Source organism: Eurosta solidaginis, chromosome 2, assembly GCF_040869045.1.
Source record: "Eurosta solidaginis isolate ZX-2024a chromosome 2, ASM4086904v1, whole genome shotgun sequence".
Classification (NCBI taxonomy): domain Eukaryota; kingdom Metazoa; phylum Arthropoda; class Insecta; order Diptera; family Tephritidae; genus Eurosta; species Eurosta solidaginis.
The window spans coordinates 297,934,302-297,954,849 of NC_090320.1; the positions used below are offsets into that span (position 1 = coordinate 297,934,302).

Consider the following 20,548-nt stretch of genomic DNA (forward strand, 5'->3'; position numbering starts at 1 on the left):
CGTGGCCGCTGGTAACCAATTATTTCCTCGACGGCCGTACGAAGTGCTTTGGAGATATGCTCCCACTGCTCCTGCATTCCTTCAGGCTGAGTTGACCTCTCAGAGAGCAGGTGTGAGAGTCGAGTTGAGTAAGGCGAAATAAACTGCAATAGTGAAGTCTGAAGTTCCTTTATATTTACAAACGCAACATCTTGATTGATTGCGGCGATATTACTGGAATGAATAAGATTGCGTTGAACTCGTCTGTATGAAAAACTTGACTGTGGCTCGGCCAATACACTGCTGCTCATAATGCCAGCTAAGCTTGAGTCTCCGGACTTAAAATTGCTCCAGTAACAATTTGTAGCTAAATCCGCCCTCTTATTATTAAGGGCTTTCAATCCTCCCCAGGCTTTGCTGCAGTTAATGGTTATCCATTTTCAGTCGCATTTCCTTTATTTATATAATTTTATGATGCTACAATTTTTTCTCGAATTCTTTTATGACACTCTCTGGCCACTGCTGTGTGACAACATACTCCATGATACTACGAACGTGCGCACTGTCAATTTGCTGTTATTTCCTTTATTTTGCAGCATCTTTAAGTTCTTCATTTGCACAATGGTGTATCGTATGATGTGAATGTGTGTGTATGTGGTTTATTTGGCCTACGAGCACGTGTCGTCAGAAACACCCCCACGGGTGAATCTCAGCTCTAACAACGTATGCTACCTGTCACATCCACGCATTCGTAGCATTTTACACCACTCGCCATTATCGAAAAATTGCAAATACAATAAATTATTATTTTTTCTACTTAGTTTTGTACTTTTTGTGCTGCGTGGATGTGTTATTTTTCGGTACTCTTTCATATTGTCATTAGATGTTGGCGGGTGGCGCGCATTTAAGTTTATGATTAGATTGTTAAGCGACTGACAGCGATAAGGCGCGTGTTTGGGTAAAAGATCTTCTTCTGCAATTACACTTGGAAAAATTTAAAGCTTTCAATGATGCGATCCGGTCTTCGGTCACGACACATCTTCGCTGGGTGGAAACGTCTAGCAACTCTCATTAAATCAAACAAATTCTCTTGCGAATCGCACTTTGATTGGTTTTATCAGATGACAAGCATACTCTTAGTTCAACCACAAGATGACGCCATAGGACTTAGTAAAAGTTACAAACCGGAATATCCGACAGGAGAATGTGGCTAGGTTTACCTTCCTAATACTATGCGCCTTCCAGAGAAAGCATATAAGCGACAGTGAAAGTTTGTTATGGGTGGCCCTGGCTAGTGTCGCTTATAGTGGCAAGTTTATTAGGCTGGCCTTCAGTCGGAAAGATCGACCATACGAAAAGTTGATAATTTTCGAAAAATAATCGATAATTTTTCTATAATAAAAAGTCGATAGCTTTTCGATGCAATTCGATAGCACGCCGATAACAATTTGGTAACATTGCGATGACAAGTCGATAGCTTTTTGCTAACACATCGATAACTTTTGGATAAAAACCCAATAAATTTTATATATATATAACCGATAATTTTTCGATAATAAATCTATAACACGCTGATAACAAATTGGGATCCCCGCCGTAACAAATCGAAAACCCTTCAATAACTGATCGATACATTCTTTCTAACATATCAATAACTTTTAGATAACAGCCCAATAATTTTCGATATAAAATCGACAGCACGTCGAAAACTGCGACAACATATCCATAAATTTTCGAGAGCAAGTCATTACTTTCGCTTTTTATTGTGCTCATAGCGGCATGTTATCAATGGATTTTATTTTGCACTTGATAGTAAATCTATAGTTTTCTATAATAAATCGATATTTAATCGATTTTTTCGATAAAACCGATTAATCGTAAATAAAAATCGATAGTGCATCAATTACCTTTTGTTATCGACAAAACTTTTATGCCACTTCGATTAAGACACGATATCTCGTCTTTACCTCGTCGAAAACACAACGATAAAATACCAATAACTCGTCGCTAAGAAATGGATTAAACCCCTCATATCTCGTCGATAACAAACCATTACTCTTCGATAGAAAATTAATAATATCGGCTCCGGCTACGGTTAAGACTTATAATCATTCCTTTCCGGTCCACTCTTCCGTTTTCTTTTTCCTTCTATTACTTTCCTTTCCTTGACTAGCCTTGCCTTGACAATCTTGCCGATAACCAGATCGTTATAATCATCTACATCAATATTTACATTGTTACTCTTTTGATTTCACCTTTTCCTTTCTTCCGTCTTCTTAACATTTAAATTTTTTCCTCTGTGGTTTTTGTCCTTGAGTTTTATCGACGTTAATAGTTCTTTGCTGGATATATGTAAATCCGCTACGTTCCGGTAACAAGCGCCGTTAAGGTACTTACCTAACCATCTCGGAACCGATTTAATACGACCACATTGAACCTCCTACAGGGTTTTATGTGCCTGTGAAAATTCTTCCATATTTCCATAATCCAAATCCACACAAAATTTTCTTCCACTGTAATGGTACAGGCAAACCAAAATGTCACCATAAATCTCTTGTACAAACTAAACCACACACTTGCCGCAGGATATGGGCTGATTACCTTAAGGCGGATGTGCTGCACTTTAGCCTTGAGCTTGGCCAACAGACGACACACGCATTAATTCATAGTCACGTGTCAACACAAAGACAAATCTTTTTGCCAGCGTCAGCTGAGAATATGTTTTTATGTAAAATAATGAAAGCAAAAGTAAAGGACATTTCCAATTAAGTTCGCTATTTGTTATAAGTAAGGCCGCAAAGGACCAGAAATCCCAGCAGCAGGATAAAACGCTGCATACATACATACATACTTGTATATAGTAGCGGGTAATTTACAAAGGTGATTATGCGTTGAATTTATTTACTGTCAATTATTTGGATTCTAAGATGGGCCACTTTTGTTAACCGCCACAATTACCATCAGTTAAAATTGAGCCACAATTGATTTGTGCTTTTTGTGGTTGTTAGTTAGCAAATTGGTATGTCTACTCGACGTATTTTCAAAGATGAGCTTAAGGGTGCATAAATGGGTTTGATAGCCCTGAAGTTTAATATTTTGGGCTACGTGATAATGGTTAATGGATTTATTAAGGATTGGTGAACACAAATTGTTTTATTTATTCAAAGAAGAAAATTACAGAATTGCGAGCAAATAATTTTTTATTTTTTTTGTAAACTATCGAACATATATCAAATATACATAAGTGTCATGGTTGGTTAATTGCTGTGCTCCCGGGTAGGCGAGACCAGGCCCAATAAGCATTCTACGCGCCATTTTGATGCACGTTCTCCTGGAACCAATCATAGAGGTCATTCTATTCTAAATTACTTCTCTATGTACTTTGCATGGGAAAACGAAATGAGGCACCACTTAGAATTAAAATTTAGATTTTTGATTTTTACTGGCTAATGCCAATTTCAAAAAGAGGCTTAATAATAATTAATCAAGTTTTCTAGATTTAAGCCGTTATTGAGCAAACATTTCCATACAAAATACAAATTCGTAACTATCGTTATTGGTTCATGGAATGCCATAAAACTAGGCACATGTTTCTGGAGGATTTAAATGTTTTTTAATGTATATCTTTAGGTCACATCGCAAATATCCAGTGAGAATTCGCAGGTCCCCTCTGCTTATTTGGTCGGTGTATAAATAATTTGGCCTATCTTTGTTCTGGGCTTTCAATCCAGTGCTGTCTAAACTGCTCTGTTTCCCAGTTACTTTTGGTTTCCACCAAGTGTACCTCTCTGACTCCACAGAATTGCTCTGGAACATAGAATGCTGCTCTAGCACCCTGTTTGGCTACAACATCTGCATGTTCATTACATTCTTGTCCCTGATGGTCGGAAATGCATCCAAACAAAAGCTTATATTTGGATCTTAGATCATTTAATGCATTCACCCCAAGCTAGGAAGCAATTGTGAATGACTTCAAGCCCCTTCGTAGACATTATCTCCCAAAAATGCCTACTGCATGGACTTCTGCCTGAAAAATAGTGGGGTAGCATCCCATTGATATCAATTTTTGAAGTTGGGCCTATAGATGCCAGCTCGCGTTTTTTCGTCATCAAATTTTGATCCATCCGTAGATTAAACCTCGGAGTCAGGGTCAGTATATGGATTCCACCTTCCCCAAAGAACTTTGTCACCAATGGACAACTCAAACGCGTGGCGCCACTCTTTGAATTTTCTTATTATTTCATATGTCCTGTGATGTTACCGCTCTCACGCTGAGAGATATTTTGAAGTCCTAGTGCAGCAAGTATTGCCTCTTTTTCTTTTAGAATAGGGAAGGGTGGTACACCCACTAAGGCACTAAGTTTATCAACAGAGCGCCTGTTATGAGTAGGCCAATACAAACTTGTCGATGCAATTTGCTAAATTTTGCTATTCCTGTTCTTTGCGTGGTCTTCGGGTACCGATTTAAGGAAGCGTGGGATACTATTGGCTTCGCAACAGTATTAAAAGTCCAGTATGCCTTTTTGGGAGATAGCCACCATGTTTTTTTACATGGCGGGGTGCAGACGAAGGAAGCCCTTGTTGCTTTATTTAAGGTAGCATCGGCGCTGTAGATTTTCCTGACTGAAAGGCAAACTCAGACCCACACATGTGCAGTTTGTTTAGGTTGACCTCCCTAATGTATCATTAAACAATATTATGACTCCAATAGGTTTCTGTGTGAAACTGGAAGTTAAAAAAAATCACACTTAGGATGCGTTGCATTCATTGATATCTTCTTTCATACAATAAGAGGTTACTTAGACACAATTGTTTTTATGTGATTTTTGTTGAAGGCGAAAACCTGGCTAGACTGCAAGCGGCCGGCTTAGGTGAAGCGGCTCGCTATTATCGCGCTTTATAATATTTTCATCCCCGCTGAAAGAGAGGGTAGTGCGCTGGGCTTGGGTCCCGCCCGTCAAACCACACTCCAATGAAAAACATTATCGGACGAATGCCTGCCTGACGAATGCAATCTAAGTGTTCTTTGCCCAGTCTACAAGAAAGGGGATACTACAAACTGCGCAAACTATAGCGGAATCAGCCTTCTTAATATCACATATAAGGGGCTGTCTAGTGTATTGTGCGAAATATTGAATCTACCATAAACCATATTTTCACAAAACACATCACATCTTGGTCGATTTTAAAGCCGCCTTCGACAGCGCGAAAAAGAGTTGCCATTATGCTGCTATGTCTGAATTTAGTCTCGCCGCAAAACTTATACGGCTGTGCAAAATAATGTTGAGCAACCCCATCAGCTCAATCAGAATTGGGAAAGACCTCTCCGAGCCATTCGAGAATAAACGAGGTTTCAGACACGGTGGCTCCCTATCGTGCGATTCCTATAATTTGATGCTGGATAAAATCATACTAGCTGCAGAACTTAACCGCTCCGGAACAATATTTCATAAAAGCGTGCAATTACTGGCGTATGCTGATGGCATTGATAACATTGGCCTGAACACCCGCGCCGTAAGTTTTGCTTACCCAAAAATGGATAAAGACGCGGGAAAGATGGGTTTGAAGGTAAATGAGGACAAAACGAAGTACCTGCTGTCACCGAGCAAAAAGTAAGCGCATATGCGCCGTGGCAACCACTCTAAAGTTGGCAGCTATAATTTTGAAATAGAAAAGACTTCGTTTATTTTAGAACCACTAACAATAATAAAATCAGCTCTGAAATCAAGCGAAGAAGAGGGTGGCCCACTCCACTGAAAGTACCAGAAACACGAAGAAAGGAGTGAGGGACTGAGGAAAGCAAAGGGATTATTCAAGACAGTGATGGTGGCAGCGGGGGAAGGGGAAGGAGAGAAGCTAGAGTGAATGATGGAGACAGAAATAGGGTAAGAGAGGGAAAGGATGGAAAAAGACGGAGAATGAAAAGAAGACGCAGAAAGAGAGAGAGAAAGGGAAAGGGTGGAGCGAATAAGGGAAAGAGGAAACTATAGAAGTAGAAGAGAGATAAATAATTCTTAAAATTAATGCTAATAGACCAAATTAGGGCACTACGGCGTGTTGGTTTAGTGTTGCCATCACTCTCCTTCCGTTTATTAATTGCGCTACCCTTGGGGTGTGGTCCGTGATGCATGCGTGTATGTGTGTGTGTGTGCGTGCTCCTCTCGGAATATTTTATCATTTATTTATGTTATTTTATAAACTTTGCATAGATTTTTATTTGCGATTAGCATTAAGGTTCTGGGTCCGCTAATTTATTATAAAGAATCTTACTTTGCTTTCTGGCTTCCGCAATTAGTTAAATTTTCCATTTTACAAATTTCTGATTTTCAGAAAAATTAGTTTACATATTTTGCTAAGACTTCAAGAAGGCATCCCGGTTTTTTTACTTTTGTAAAGTTGTCTGGTATATGAACGCTCACCTTTTAGAGGAAAGTCTATTTTCAACTGATCTGTTTAATGCAAAAATACCATGTCGTGTAGCACTGCTGGAAAGAAAATAGAAACCACGAGCTAAGCCTCATTCTTGTTTAAAATGGAAGTGTTCCCACACAAGTCGACCATCGCGTACTTAACGGATCAGCAGTATAGAGCTGAAAAGCAAATCAATCACTAACCAAGCGATAACATAACCACGACAAAACGCGTGCGAATCAAAGATGAGTGGTAAGGATAACATAAGGATATGGAATTAAAAATTAAAGCGTTACAAAAAGCAGAAGCACGATACACACGCACATACACACACAATCTAATTTAAGCACTTCAGCACTCTTCTGCGACGGAACAATGTAACATTTTCAAGTGATGGTCGTTTGAAGTGGTTGTTGGCTGCTGGTTGCTTGCTGGTGTCGGTCGATCGTTAGTCACTTTTGGCACTCAACATATGCAAACGGTCGTACTCGGGGTCTGCAGTCCTAAGACAAAGCAACGCATTCACCAGCCAACCATTCAGACAACCCAAATCAACCCACTACATGCCAGGCATATGCTGCCCGCTTCGTCTATTTGCCTTTTATGGCTGGTGCGTAAAAGTTTCCCACGTTTTATAAAGCGCCTGTAGCATAAGTTTACGAGCATAAAGTGTTGCTTATGTCTCCTTGTGACAATGAAAATAACAATAACCCAGCGGCATTGTTCTGCTTTGGTCATGGCTCATCAGCAGCAACCGTCGTTGGCGCGGTCGAGGGTTGCAATCACTTAAAATAAGCAACATTTTCGGCGTTCTCACCCGACCGCTTCAAAGCAATAGCAGTTCCAAAATTTGGTTTAGCGTTGCCACCGCTCTCCTTCCGTTTATTAATTGCGCTACCCTTGGGGTGTGGTCTGTGATGCATGCGTGTGTGTATGCGTGCCCCTCTCGAAATATTTTCTCATTTATTTATGTTATTTTATGAACTTTGCATTGGTTTTTATTTGCGATTAGCATTAAAGATCATCCCTTCTGGCAGGTTTATTCCTTTCATTACAAATAATAAAATTCTAATGTCATGGTTCGTTTTAGGGTGGCCCTTATTTGTCTGTAAACATTTTTAATCTTGTAAATAGTGATATTTGCTCAATCAAGTTCTTTCTTTTTTGTGATTGTTAACGATCTTGGGCACGCTGTTTAAAATATCGGTGAAGATAACAGGTAATATTTTCGACACGATCAGGTATATTCGAGAATTTGGAAATTGATGTTGCTCCCTTACAACCTTTGTTGCAACTCGCTATAAAAATTTTTCATCAAAATGGAAATTTAACCGATCTTAAAATGCCGCAATGGGTTTTGGCAGTGAAAGTCGTAAACTCATAACTTAAGTTTAGAGCATAGCTGGGGAATACTGATTAGTAATCCTAATGATTAGTAATTGGATTAGAAACTTTTATTTTGCAGAATAATTGATTAATTAGGATTAGTTGGCTATACTAATCGATTACTTTTTGATTAGATTAGAACTAATCAAAAACTAATCGCGATTAGTGGCGATTAGCATATCTAATCAAAACTAATCAAAACTAATCAAAATAAAAAATTCTATTAGATTTCTCGATTAGTTTTGATTAGGTTTTATTATATCAACTATTTTGAAATATTTAAAAGAAAAATTTATTTATTTTTGCTTATATTTAAGAATTCATGAGCATAACACCGGCTTATAATAATTGAATTTTAATTATTATGTCTTCTTTCATTTATTTTTGTATATACACCAAACGAGTCAAACGGTTTCAAAGAAGTGGCCAGCAATCAGCTATATGCGTACCCGTAACCCGACACCAGGTCCTCAAATTTGGAATAAATATGGTGCACTGAAGGAAGCGTTTCTAGCGTTCAATACCCCGTTTACGTCATCAGCGCCCGTCGAAAGGCTGTTTTCATTTGCTGGAATAGTCAATACCCCAAGACGGAATTCATTGTCTGAATTTTCTTTTGAAAAGTTGGTAGTAATGAAGTCGAATATAAACTTTTTGTGATACATATGTAATATAAATCAGCATATATTTAAAGCGTCGAGAATCTCATATTTTTTTTCAGAACGTGCCTTTAATTTTTATACTACAATTAGTATGAGAAAAAGTGGAGATAGACCCACCGATAAGTGTACCGAAATGACCAGGGCTATGAGCCGAAGACAATCCCTTCCTTACTGGTTTAATAAGGTTTATGTTTACAGTGAAATTTTGAATAAAAGTTCTTTTTAAGTTTTTTACTTTATGAATTAAACAAAAAAAAAACAACAAAAATATTTCAAAATAGTTGAGCTAATCAAATCTAATCAAAACTAATCGACAAATCTAATCGATTTTTTTTTTTTGATTAGTTTTGATTAGATATGCTAATCGTCGCTAATCGCCATTAGATTTTTGATTAGTTCTAATCTAATCAATTAGTAATCCAAAATATTAAAGAATAAAAAAAAACTAATGATTAGATTATTTTATTTTTCTAATCGTAATGATTTCTAATTCTAATCGAAGTTCCCCAGCTCTGGTTTAGAGTGGCTAATTTGTGTGCGCCAAAAACGCCCATAACCAACCAATAACATGACGATAACAAACCAATAAGATGAAGGTAAAAAACTGACAGCCGATACCAATCCATTTGCAACCTGATGACTTTCCGTTACAGTTTTTATCGATAAATTTCCGAGAACAAGTTTTTAACTGTTTGATGACAATCGCGTTACCAACCGATATCATGTCAGCGACGGCAAAAGCTATAACTATCATGTCAGCGACGGCAAAAGCTATAACAGGTTCCCGACATTGTTACCAAAAAAAAATTTTAGCATTTTGAATATACAAAGGAAGCTCGAAATAATTCCGAAATCAAAACTGAAAGCGTCTTAATAGTTCTTAAATAGTTTTGAAACACTAAAAGCAACTTTAAATTTTTCAGAATTTTTTCTGAAAAGTTCTAAGGTAGTTCCTAAATGATATCGAAAAGTGCATAAATTAGCCCAAGGTTCGACATTCGGTCATTCGGCGGATACCAATGTGTATGCGTCTTGTTATGAAGAAGGCGTTAGATATAAAGAGCATTCAACGTACGGCTAGGAAGGTGCAAAGGCTAGCATGCCTGGAATTATCAGGCGCCGTGAACAACATAGTAAGGGCTGAACGAAAATTTTCATTTGGTGGCTATACAACTGTTCGTGTAAGAGTTGGAAGTGAAAGAAGATCTACAACTGCTACTGCGAGGGCCAGGAAAGGTTAAGAAATGGGCATAAGCAAGACATATAGTTTTGTACGATAAACGCTGAGGAAAATCGAGATATATGAGATTGGGGCACTGGACTTCCTGTGGACCCAACGGCTTGATTACGAGGTTTTAAGTTCCTTATGGCAATGTTTAGATAGAAGAGGAACTATTTTCTTTCTTTGCAGTGAGAGGCCTTTCAGGTGTCATCGCAGTTCACTGTGCTATTGCACCGATGCTCCAAAGGTGGCGTATACCAAAAAGCTACCTCTTCAGAAACTGTCCGAAGAAGAATTGTAGTCGATCCATCACTTTATTTGTCCAGGACTACAAACAAGATGGGTGTACTCGCAAAGGACAAACATATCTGCGAGTGGAAGTGTAAAACCTCCCACGCATGCCATCTTAACCTAACTTAATCTAGCTCTGTGACGCACCCGAACCGATCCGATGCAGAACCGACGCCATAACAAAATTTAGGAACTTGTTACAAAATGGTACCGAACTCACGCCAAAAAGATCCCAAACTTATCCCAACGTAGCACGAAACTCGATAGAAAATATCCCCAAGTAATACCTTAAGGGTTTTGACATAGTTCTGTAAAGATCCCTGACAAACTTTTGACCACAAGTTCTTGAAGCAATATGTTTCTAATTTCTCAAAAATGTTTCGCAAATAATCTTAATACCGCTCTTAGAAAAAAAATGTAATAGTTTTTAATTTTGTCCTAAACTTCTTTCCCTGACTTCTAAAAGTTTTAACGCCAAAAATTGATATGCCATTTTTTCACCATTCATAAATGGACAACCCTAATGTGTACGTATAGAGATAAGCATATATCCCAAATTCATGCTTTGCTATGGCTGTCATTATTTGCTCTTCGAGCAATATCCTAAAATTCTCAACAATTGTTGTCCCTTCAAGCCCTTCGTAGTGCCGCCTTTCCTCTATTTTCCGTTGAAGTGTTCAATATTGTTTTCTATTTTATTACCAACAAATTCACATTGGTGCGTTCCTTAATTATCAACAGCTCATCATTCTTCATTTATGCAACTGTTATAAACAGAACTATAAATGTGTGGCATGCACATACTAACATGAAATATTTATATACATATTTACATATATATGTGTATGTCTTAAATACATATGTAATTCCGCACCTTAATTCAATTATTTCGATTTATACCCTTTAAATGTTGTTATTTGTTTTTAAGAGCGTTTTGTAGAATTTTTTTTTTTTTTTTTGCTGCAAGAGTTCTCATGGGAAATTTTATAAGAGGTAAGCTTGTGGTCAATTTGTTATATAGTTTTCCGTTAAAGCGTATAAATTTTTAATAACACTTTTAAAGTTGCGTACAGAAATATAATCCGAATCACATTTTTTACGTTTTTACATCATTTTTGCTGAATTAGTTGTGGTATATAAAGATTTCGTAAACCAAATACTTCTTTAAAGAGCCATTTTCGCAATATTTAATTTCTATAATTTAACGGTAGGATAGCAATATGCTGAATCTCAGTGACCACTGTTCCAGATCCCAATAAAATTGTATCATGTAAATGCAAAAACAACGTTGTAGCCCTGATATTTATATGGATTAATAACGGATTCACTGAGTTGCTCAGTTTAATTCACTTTTTGTGATAGATTTCTGGCAGCTTAGCCTTGTAATTTAGTAGCACTTAGTACTAGGGTGTCCGAAATCTAACAACTTTTTTTACTAGTATCATAAAAAAATATTGCTTTAAGTCTACAAAGACACTATTATGGTTTTAAAATAATTATACTATATTCAAAACCGATACATTTTCTACGTAAAACTATATGAAATTAATAAGTTCTTTTTTTTTATACTCAGCTGAGCAGAGCTCACAGATTATATTAATTTTGTTCGCATAACGGTAATCCGTAAAGGTATAAACTATATATCAAAATGATATGAGCGAAAAAAGAAATTCATTTAGCGATGTCCGTCCGTCCGTCTGTCCATCCGCCCGTAAACACGATAACTTGAGTAAATTTTGAGGTATCTTGATGAAATTTGGTATGTGGGTTCCTGCACACTCATCTCAGATCGCTATTTAAAATGAACGAAATCGGACTATAACCACGCCCACTTTTCCAATATCGAAAATTTCGAAAAACCGAAAAAGTGCGATAATTCATTACCGCAGACGGCTAAAACGATGAAACTTGGTAGATGGGTTAATCTTATGACACAGAATAGAAAATTTGTAAAATTTTGGACAATGGGCGTGGCACCGCCTACTTTTAAAAGAAGGTAATTTCAAAGTTTTGAAAGCTGTAATTTGGCAGTCGTTGAAGATATCAGGATGAAATTTGGCAGGAACGCTACTCTTATCATTATATGTGAGAAAAAAAAAAAAATAAATGTAAGGCGCGATAACCTTCGAAGCAATCTAAGGCCGAGCTTCTCTTCCAATTTGCGTCGTGCTCCTCTTGATTTTCCCCACAAATTTGCCGAACGGGACCTACATGTTCTATTGCCCCGAACGGCAACTGCAAGGCAGATGAGTTTTCACTGAGAGCTTTTCATGGCAGAAATACACTCGGAGCGCTTGCCATACACCGCCGAGGGGCGACCCCGCTTAGAAAACTTTTCTAATCTTTCTAATTGAAAAAACTTATTTCTAAAACTTTGATGTTGCTTCGCCCGGGGTGCAAACCCGATGCATACGGTGTGGTAGGTGGAGCACGCTACCATCACACCACGGTGGCCGCCACCGTGAGCCCAAGAAAAATTTGCAAATTCGGGTAACGAACACGCCAACTTTTTAAAAAAATGTTTAAAAGTCAAATTTTAACAAAAAATTTAATATATTTACAGTATATAAGTAAATTATGTCAACATTCAATTCATTCCAGTAATGATATGGTGCAACAAAATATAATAATAAAAGAAAATTTCAAAATGGGCGTGGCTCCGGCTTTTTTCATTTAATTTGTCTAGAATACATAAGTCGAACAAAAATGTTCCAATCTTTGTGAAATTTGGTGGGGACATAGACTCTATTACGATAACTGTTTTCTGTGAAAATAGGCGAAACCGATTGAAGCCACGCCCAGATTTTATACAGTCACCGTTTGTCCTTCCGCTCGGCCGTTAACACGATAACTTGAGCAAAAATCGGTATATCTTTACTAAACTCAGTTCACGTACTTATCTGAATTCACCTTATCTTGGTATAAAAAATGGACGAAATCCGACTATGACCACGCCCACTTTTTCGAAATCGAAAATTACGAAAAATTAAAAAAATACCACAATTCTAAACCAAATATGAAAAAAGGGATGAAACATGGTAATTGGATTGGTGTATTGACGCAAAGCATAACTATGGAAAAAACTTTGCAAAATGGGTGTCACACCTACCATATTAAGTAGAAGAAAATGAAAAAGTTCTGCAGGGCGAAATCAAAAGCCCTTGGAATCTTCGCAGGAATACTGTTCGTGGTATTACATATATAAATAAATTAGAGGTATCCAACAGATGATGTTCTGGGTCACCCTGGTCCACATTTTGCTCGATATCTGGAAAACGCCTTCACATATACAATTACCACCGCTCCTTTTTAAAACCCTCATTAGTACCATTAATTTAATACCCATATCGTGCAAACACATACTAGAGTCACCCCTCGTCCATCTTTATGGCGATATCTCGAAAAGGCGTCAACCTATAGAACTAAGGCCCACTCCCTTTTAAAATACTCATTAACACCTTTCGTTTGATACCCATGTCATACAAACACATTCCAGGGTTACCCTAGGTTCATTTCCCTAAATGGCGATTTTTCCTTATTTTGTCTCCAAAGCTCTCAGCTGAGTATGTAATGTTCGGTTACACCCGAACTTAGCCTTCCTTCGTTGTTTTAATTTTAATTTAAGTACAGCATTGAGTGACACAAAATTATCAAATAAATAAAATTTTTACAAACGCATCCTGTTAAAGCTTTCTGCGTACGCGTTTGACTTTCGTATAAATAATCTGTCAAAATATATTCACAGAAAACCGAAAAATAGCCTCGAGAGTATTAAGTGCAAGACAGGCCCTTTGATACCTCTGCCGACATTTCGGGCCGTATTTTAAGCGTTGACCCCGTTGTAGAGTATAAGTTTCTATATTTTTAAGAGCAAAATTCCTTATAATTTTATATGCAAAATATATCGCATTTGTCGCATATTTCAACTAATAATACTAGTTATTAGTTGGATATTTTTTGTTGTATTTTATTCATAAGTGTTCTTGGGCAATCCGGGAAAAAGAGTTTGTATATAACAGGCACCTCACTATGATACACATGAGTTGAATGCTGTCAATTCTCAGGAGAACTGAGCCGGATCAATCTAGTAAAATTTGATAGTGATCCAGAGCTGGATAGCTCATTCCTTTATCCTTCGGTTAGCTTCATTTCACATTTTCCGTTTCATCAACACAGGGTGATCCACCCCCAGTTAAATTGATATTTGTAAAAATCGTTATAAATATATTGTGAATATAGGAAAGCTAACAAAAAAGCTGACTTTTGTTTACACATTTTCCTTGCACTTAAGTGACAGTCGATACTTTATTTATTATGGAGAAAACAAGAATTTTAATAACTTATAGAAAAGTGACTAAGAGAAGATGGTAAAAACGGCTTGAACTTCCATTTTGGTTTTCAGGATGGAATACTTTTGAAAGCTTTCTACTACACACTGAAAAGTGCTCTTGGGCTTATGCCTAAATAATTAGGATTCACCTAATTTCTAAAGACAGTTGCCAACATTTTCCAATATTAATCTTTTATCAATTAAAGAAATAAAAAATCACGATAGTTTAAAACTGTTTTAATTCAGTCAGGACAGGAAAATAACTGGGAAAAAACAATAATAGATTTAAAAATTTCTTGTATTAATTTCGGACTGGTAAGAATTTTTCGTAAGTTTCTCGGAGTTCAGAGGCTACTCAAATGGAATTAAGACATCCGCTAAACAATATGTGTTCTTCTTATTCTTCGTACCGGTTGGAAGCTATTTGCGGACTAGCAGTAATATCAAAAGCAATGTCACTGGTCTCTTCCTAATCCATTCGGAAGGAAATTAAACAGCTCAGGACTCTACCTAAATTCTCATTCCAATGGTAACTTAGAAGTAGTTTAGACAATAGTAAAAGACTCGATGAAAGCAGATTTGTAGTCAGAGTAGGAGTTGTTCGAAAAAAATACCAACCAAAGACTTGCTGCATGCATTCTAGGTTTTTATTAGTGCAGTCAAAATCCGGTGATTCATCCAGTGTAAGGTTTTGTTGAGAAGGGAAACTTTTTTTTATTGTATCGGTAAAATATTCAATCTTTTTTAAAAAAACCTAGGCATTTGCTCAGCTTCGATGTTCTGAGAAAAACAAAAATCAAAAACCAACAAGCTACCATTTACTCAGAAGCTCGCATTTGATAGGGCCCATTAAGTCGCCGTGAGCGTGTGATTCGGTGACTAGTCAATTTAAAACCATTTTTGTGGTATTTGTATGGTGGGAAATTATTATTATCATGCGTTTTGTTTTAAGTAATAGGAAAATTTACGCGCTTTTGTCATATCGCACGCTTATGCTAACCTTCCAATTTTAGATATTCTCATTAAAAAAGTATATACATAGAAATATTTAAAAATATGTAGGAATATACATATATAAATAATATTTACGCAACTTTTATCAACTACGATTGTACCTAAGAATAAGAGGACATATATACACAAATATTTGTTTAGTTAGTAAAGTACAATAGAAAAAATAAAAATAATTTAAAAAAAACCTAGAAAATAATTAGGTAGGACCATGGAGGAACGATACAAGGTGGCAGCATGGACAGCTGACTATAAACTTTTTTAATTGATATGATACGCCAACTTCCGGCGTAGACCGATTTTGACATTTGTCCATCGAATGTACAAAAACAGAAGTACATGGAATTTTTATTTATATTTGTAGGTATATCAACATGCTGCCACTTTGTATCGTTCCGCCATGGGTAGTCCTAGGTACTAGTCATCACACTCCTCATCAATCTAGGTATTTGATTCGGCAATTAAATAAAAGCGTTAGGCGCGTGTAATTTTTAAAAATGTGAGGCGTAGCATAAACTTATTAAAGTTCAGTTGTCTAACTATCAATAGAAATTTGACGCATCCTACGCTTTTATTTAATGGTCTGATCAACGCCCTAGATTGATGAGGAATGTTTCAAGTTTTCAAGTCTTTATTTAATTGCCTATTATTTTCTCATTCTATTTAGTTCATCTCGTGACTCATTATTACAAGAACTCTTTCCTGACAATTTGGTACTATCTAAGTCCTCATACATAATCCTTCCAAAGATTTTACTCGATTCTGCGCCACGTATGCTTGTCCATCCCCGAAATCCAAAATATTTTGATGTCACTTCTACCGGACTGTATGTAATATTTGTTCCAAACATGAACCAAATCGGACCACAAATACGTTTTTTTTAATATCTCTATTCTTGTGCCACCAAGCGGCGATTTTTTTCATAGCTCGCTTTCTATTCATGTATGTATTATGTGTTCCAAATACGAACCAAATCGGACCACAAGTATGATTTTTTGAAATATTTCGATTCATGCGCCACCTATCGGAGTTTTTTTCTTATTATTGCATTGTCATCGGGTTCTGAACCATATTCCAAGTTTCAAGTTTGTAGCTTATCGCGAAGTTACTTAAATTTCAATTACAAAATTCGTGCCGGCCAGCCAGCCAGTCAGGTCAAACTAAATAAAATCGTTAAAAATAATTGTAGTCGGAATTTTTAACAAATTTCGCCAATTAAATTCTTTTTTTTTTTTATTTTCTGCATTTTAATGCAAACCATTCTCAAAACGTTTTCAAAAAATTCGAAAACTTTAACAACAATTTAGATATCTTCACAAATTTCCGTAGAGGAGCTTATCTGAACTCTAAATACATTGGAATTGGAAATCCTCCAGCTTATATCGGAAATTTCGAAAATGGGAGAATCATATTATTATGCATTAACAAATACAGTTAATGTGGTGAACCTTTCAGATTGGAATAAATTTACAGCGCAAAATTTAAATAAGATAAAATTTTGGTAAATGGGAATGGCAACGCGCTTATTTAAAAGTTTTGATAGCCGCTGATGTCTTTTGAAAATTTGGCAGGAGTACGGTGTTTGGTTTTACGTATAGGTCTGAGCAAAATAGGTTGAGGGTAGCACCGGCTTTCTAAAAAAATATGCTTAACCCTCCAATTAGCGGTGAATAAATTCAACACATCTTAGCGTTGTCATCTAACGAGACGAAATTTGACACTTTGAACTTTATCCACAAAAAAATATGTTCGTCTAGCAAGACGACAACGCTAAAATGTGACATAATTAACTTTGGTATAAAAAAAGAAAAAATAAAAAAAAAAATATCGATTTCAGAATTATTATAAAGAGCACCTCTAAACTTAAAAAGTCACTAAAGCTGTTCATGATCAGGTGGGTAGGAGTAAAGTTATTCACGAAAATAAAGACTTCTCTTCTCGCCAGACGCCACAGTCTATCATTGGGTTAATGGTTAAACCTAAAGGAAATTTGCTATTTCTTTGCGGTTCACATCTACGAATTTTTAGCTAAAAGAACAAAAATTCAAAAAAAATGTACATGGTCCGGTTCCGTTCCGGTTTAGTTCATTTCTCCACAAAAAAGTGCAGTTGAAAATAAAGCTATAAATTTTAACGAAATTAAGATCATTGATTTAGTGACAGTAACTATTTCATAGTCTCTCCAGATAGACGCTATTTGTATATGCATGTGTCTTATATTTCAGCTCTATATCATTTAATAATCGAAATATTTATCTTTAAATATTTGCCTGATAAATATATATATGCGAGAGGACACAGCTGGGTATAAAACGTTCGGGTTTGATCGAACTTACACTTCCTTACTTGTTAGATTTTTAATTTCAGCCTGCAGAAACAAAAAATATACATAACTTTACTATGCAGCTTATTTTATTATTTAATATAATAGCACTCTTTACAAAAACACCTTTTATGACAACAACATACATAACTTTCACTGAAACAGCATCCTGAGATGTAGCCTTAGCCATTGCAATATCAGTGCACTTCCGCAAATTCTATTTGGCTGCGCGCCAAAACAAAAACGCCGCTATCAACGCCACCACAGCCAAAAGCGTCACTGCAGCAATCGCCGCCAAGTAATAAATTTCTTTACCTGATAATTTACATACATCATTTGAGGTCAATTGCACCACTTTACCCATAGTGCTGCCATCAACAGCGCAGCTCAGCTCATGCAAATCAGCAACACGCTTATGATTTAATTTAACAAAATTCAACCAAAGCACTGACTCACAATCACATTTCCAAGGATTATGCGCCAACGATAATTCCGCCTGTGAATCATGTAAATACTGCAAAGCCACATTATTCAAATATTGCAAGCGATTGTTGCGCACATTCAAACTAGACAGCTGACCCGGTTGAATCTCGCCTGTTTGCACCAGCAGCGCGCTTATTTGATTGTGCGCAACATTGACGCGCACGGCACCCATGTTGTGTGGCAGGCAAAATGCGCTTAACAAGTTATTGCTCAACTCTAAATATTCCAAATTGGTGAGCCCATCAAAGATGCGACATGCTTGGTTAGCGACAAAGTCAAGTGCATTATTTTCTATTTGCAGATGTTGCAATTTGCTGAGCGTTGCAAAGGTGCTTAGCTCCAGTTGTGTTAGGCGATTGTTGGAAAGATATAAAGTCGTTAGTTTGTGCAATGATTCAAACGCTTTGGCTGGCAGGTGCGTGATTTGATTATTGCTTAAGTCCAGGTCGGTGAGATTGTAGAGCTGCTTAAATGTAGACGATGTTAGAGTGGTTAATCCGTTGAAGCTTAAATCGAGCCTTTCAAGTCGTTTTAGTTGATCGAATATACCAGCTGACAACATATTCATACGATTCTCGCGCATTTGAAGTTTTGTTAAATTTTCGCCAATTGGCGCTAATAGTCCAGCTGGTATAGGCGCTTCGAAGCGCGTCAACTCAAGCGTTTCTAAATTTTCAAAATCGGCAAGCACATCCTCATTGATGCTTTCAAATCCACTTAATACAAAGGAGGATAGCGCCGTTAAACTGGCAAGTTGACTGCGCTCGAGTGGTGTGTCGGTTACACCACGTTGCAACTTCAAAGTTGCGTTTATGATTATACCAAGCTGTTCGAATATATATTCGAAAGGTATGCACCCATCTATGACAATATCATCAAGTTGGCCCAGTGTTATATTCGGTAAACTATAGCTGATATTCAATACATCATCCTTAGAGCCGCTACAAGTAATTGTAAAAGTTTGATAATCTGATGAAACGTAGATTTTGAAATGTTCTTCGTTCGCGAAAGCAATGGTTGTGCGTGCGTAAAGTTCGAAACAAGTTACATTTTCGGTGGAATTTAGTTGCCTACATGTGTCCGCTGTAAATTCGCAGTCATTGGTGTGCCAGAAAATTGTTAAAATGTATAAAAACAACAAAATATTTTTTATGAACTCAGACATGATTCTACTTTGTGCTACACGCTCGACATCCGATTTATGAATGAAATCCAAATTTATATATTATGCAATATTTAAATTAAATTTAGGCCATTGCCAAATTTCTTTGGTATTTTTAAGCCCGGTTTTTCAGTATTTGGTTAAGTTAAGCTTAAACTAAGTTTGCTTAAACTCTGTTAAAAATTTAAACTCCAATTATATACAGAGCAGTTTTCCAGTCACAGTTTAAAGCCATCTTTGGGGTAGGCTTTTTAGATACGGCAAGGGCTGGCTTTTTACCCAACAAATATGACACAAATATTTATCCAGCCTTCGACGAATATGTGTGCATATAGTATTTTGTTCTGAAGTTGACATCCAACGCTATTCTCCAAGCACTATCGACCCTTTGAAAAATTTTGTTTAATTCATAATTCTCAAGTTTATCTCCAACATCATTCTCCAATTATTCATAAAGCTTGGATAGATTTTGAGATATTTATAACTCACAAATGAATAGACAGCACGTTTCTCCAGTTGATATCCAACATCATTATATAATAATTTTTAAACCTGAAAACTTGAGACTATAGTTGATATCAGACGACATTTTCCAATCATTATCAACCCTTTGAGAAAGTTTGTAAAATTTATAGCTCTCGAGTTATCCTTAGATGATATTCAAATTCTCAAATGAATATCCAGCAAATCTCTCCACTTTATATCCTACATTAGATATCGAGTAGAGATGGTGTAGAAAAAAAAATATTTCCCACCAAATCTAACAGCTCTTTATTGTGTGAAATAAACAGGTGGTTGGTAGCATTAATGAAATAACATAAATTAAAAGTAATTTATACAAATTTTGTTTTATTTTCATAAACATACTGCAGTACTGGAATTTTACATTTGAGTCCAATTAGAGATTCACACTTTAGTAGAATTTAAGAGACTTTTTTTCAACCGGTACTGAATCTCAAAAGTTTATTGGGTACACATTCGACGACATTGCTGAGAGAACAAACGCTTTGATCAAATAAGAAAAAGTTTAAATTAAAAAACTATGATCACTGTCCCCAGAGGAAATGTAAATTTTTGTATATTCATAAATACATATAAAAATAGTGTAACTAGAATTTAACGCTGCCAGCTCAGTGGCTTAAACTTCAGTTAAAGTTGATTAAAAATTTCATAACAAGTTGAAGCGTAGTTCAACTAACAAACTGAGTTGAACTTTTACTCAAAAACAATGCCTTAATATATTTTTTATCACAAGAAATTTTGAATATTCTGGAGCGTTCACACTGCT

At 36.4% G+C, this 20,548-nt stretch overlaps 1 protein-coding gene across 1 annotated transcript; it reads right to left on the reverse strand.

Annotated features, from left to right (window-relative positions):
• Positions 1-17,692: 17,692 nt before the first annotated feature.
• On the reverse strand, positions 17,693-19,291 carry LOC137242880 (phospholipase A2 inhibitor beta-like). Its single transcript, XM_067770132.1, has one exon. It carries the CDS (start codon positions 19,261-19,263, stop codon positions 17,833-17,835), a length of 1,431 nt encoding a protein of 476 aa, XP_067626233.1. The 5' UTR covers positions 19,264-19,291; the 3' UTR covers positions 17,693-17,832.
• Positions 19,292-20,548: the final 1,257 nt, after the last annotated feature.

Coding starts and splice junctions, on each gene's coding strand:
- LOC137242880 (XM_067770132.1), bottom strand. CDS start 19,263: ATGTCTGAGTTCATAAAAAATATTTTGTTGTTTTTATACATTTTAACA.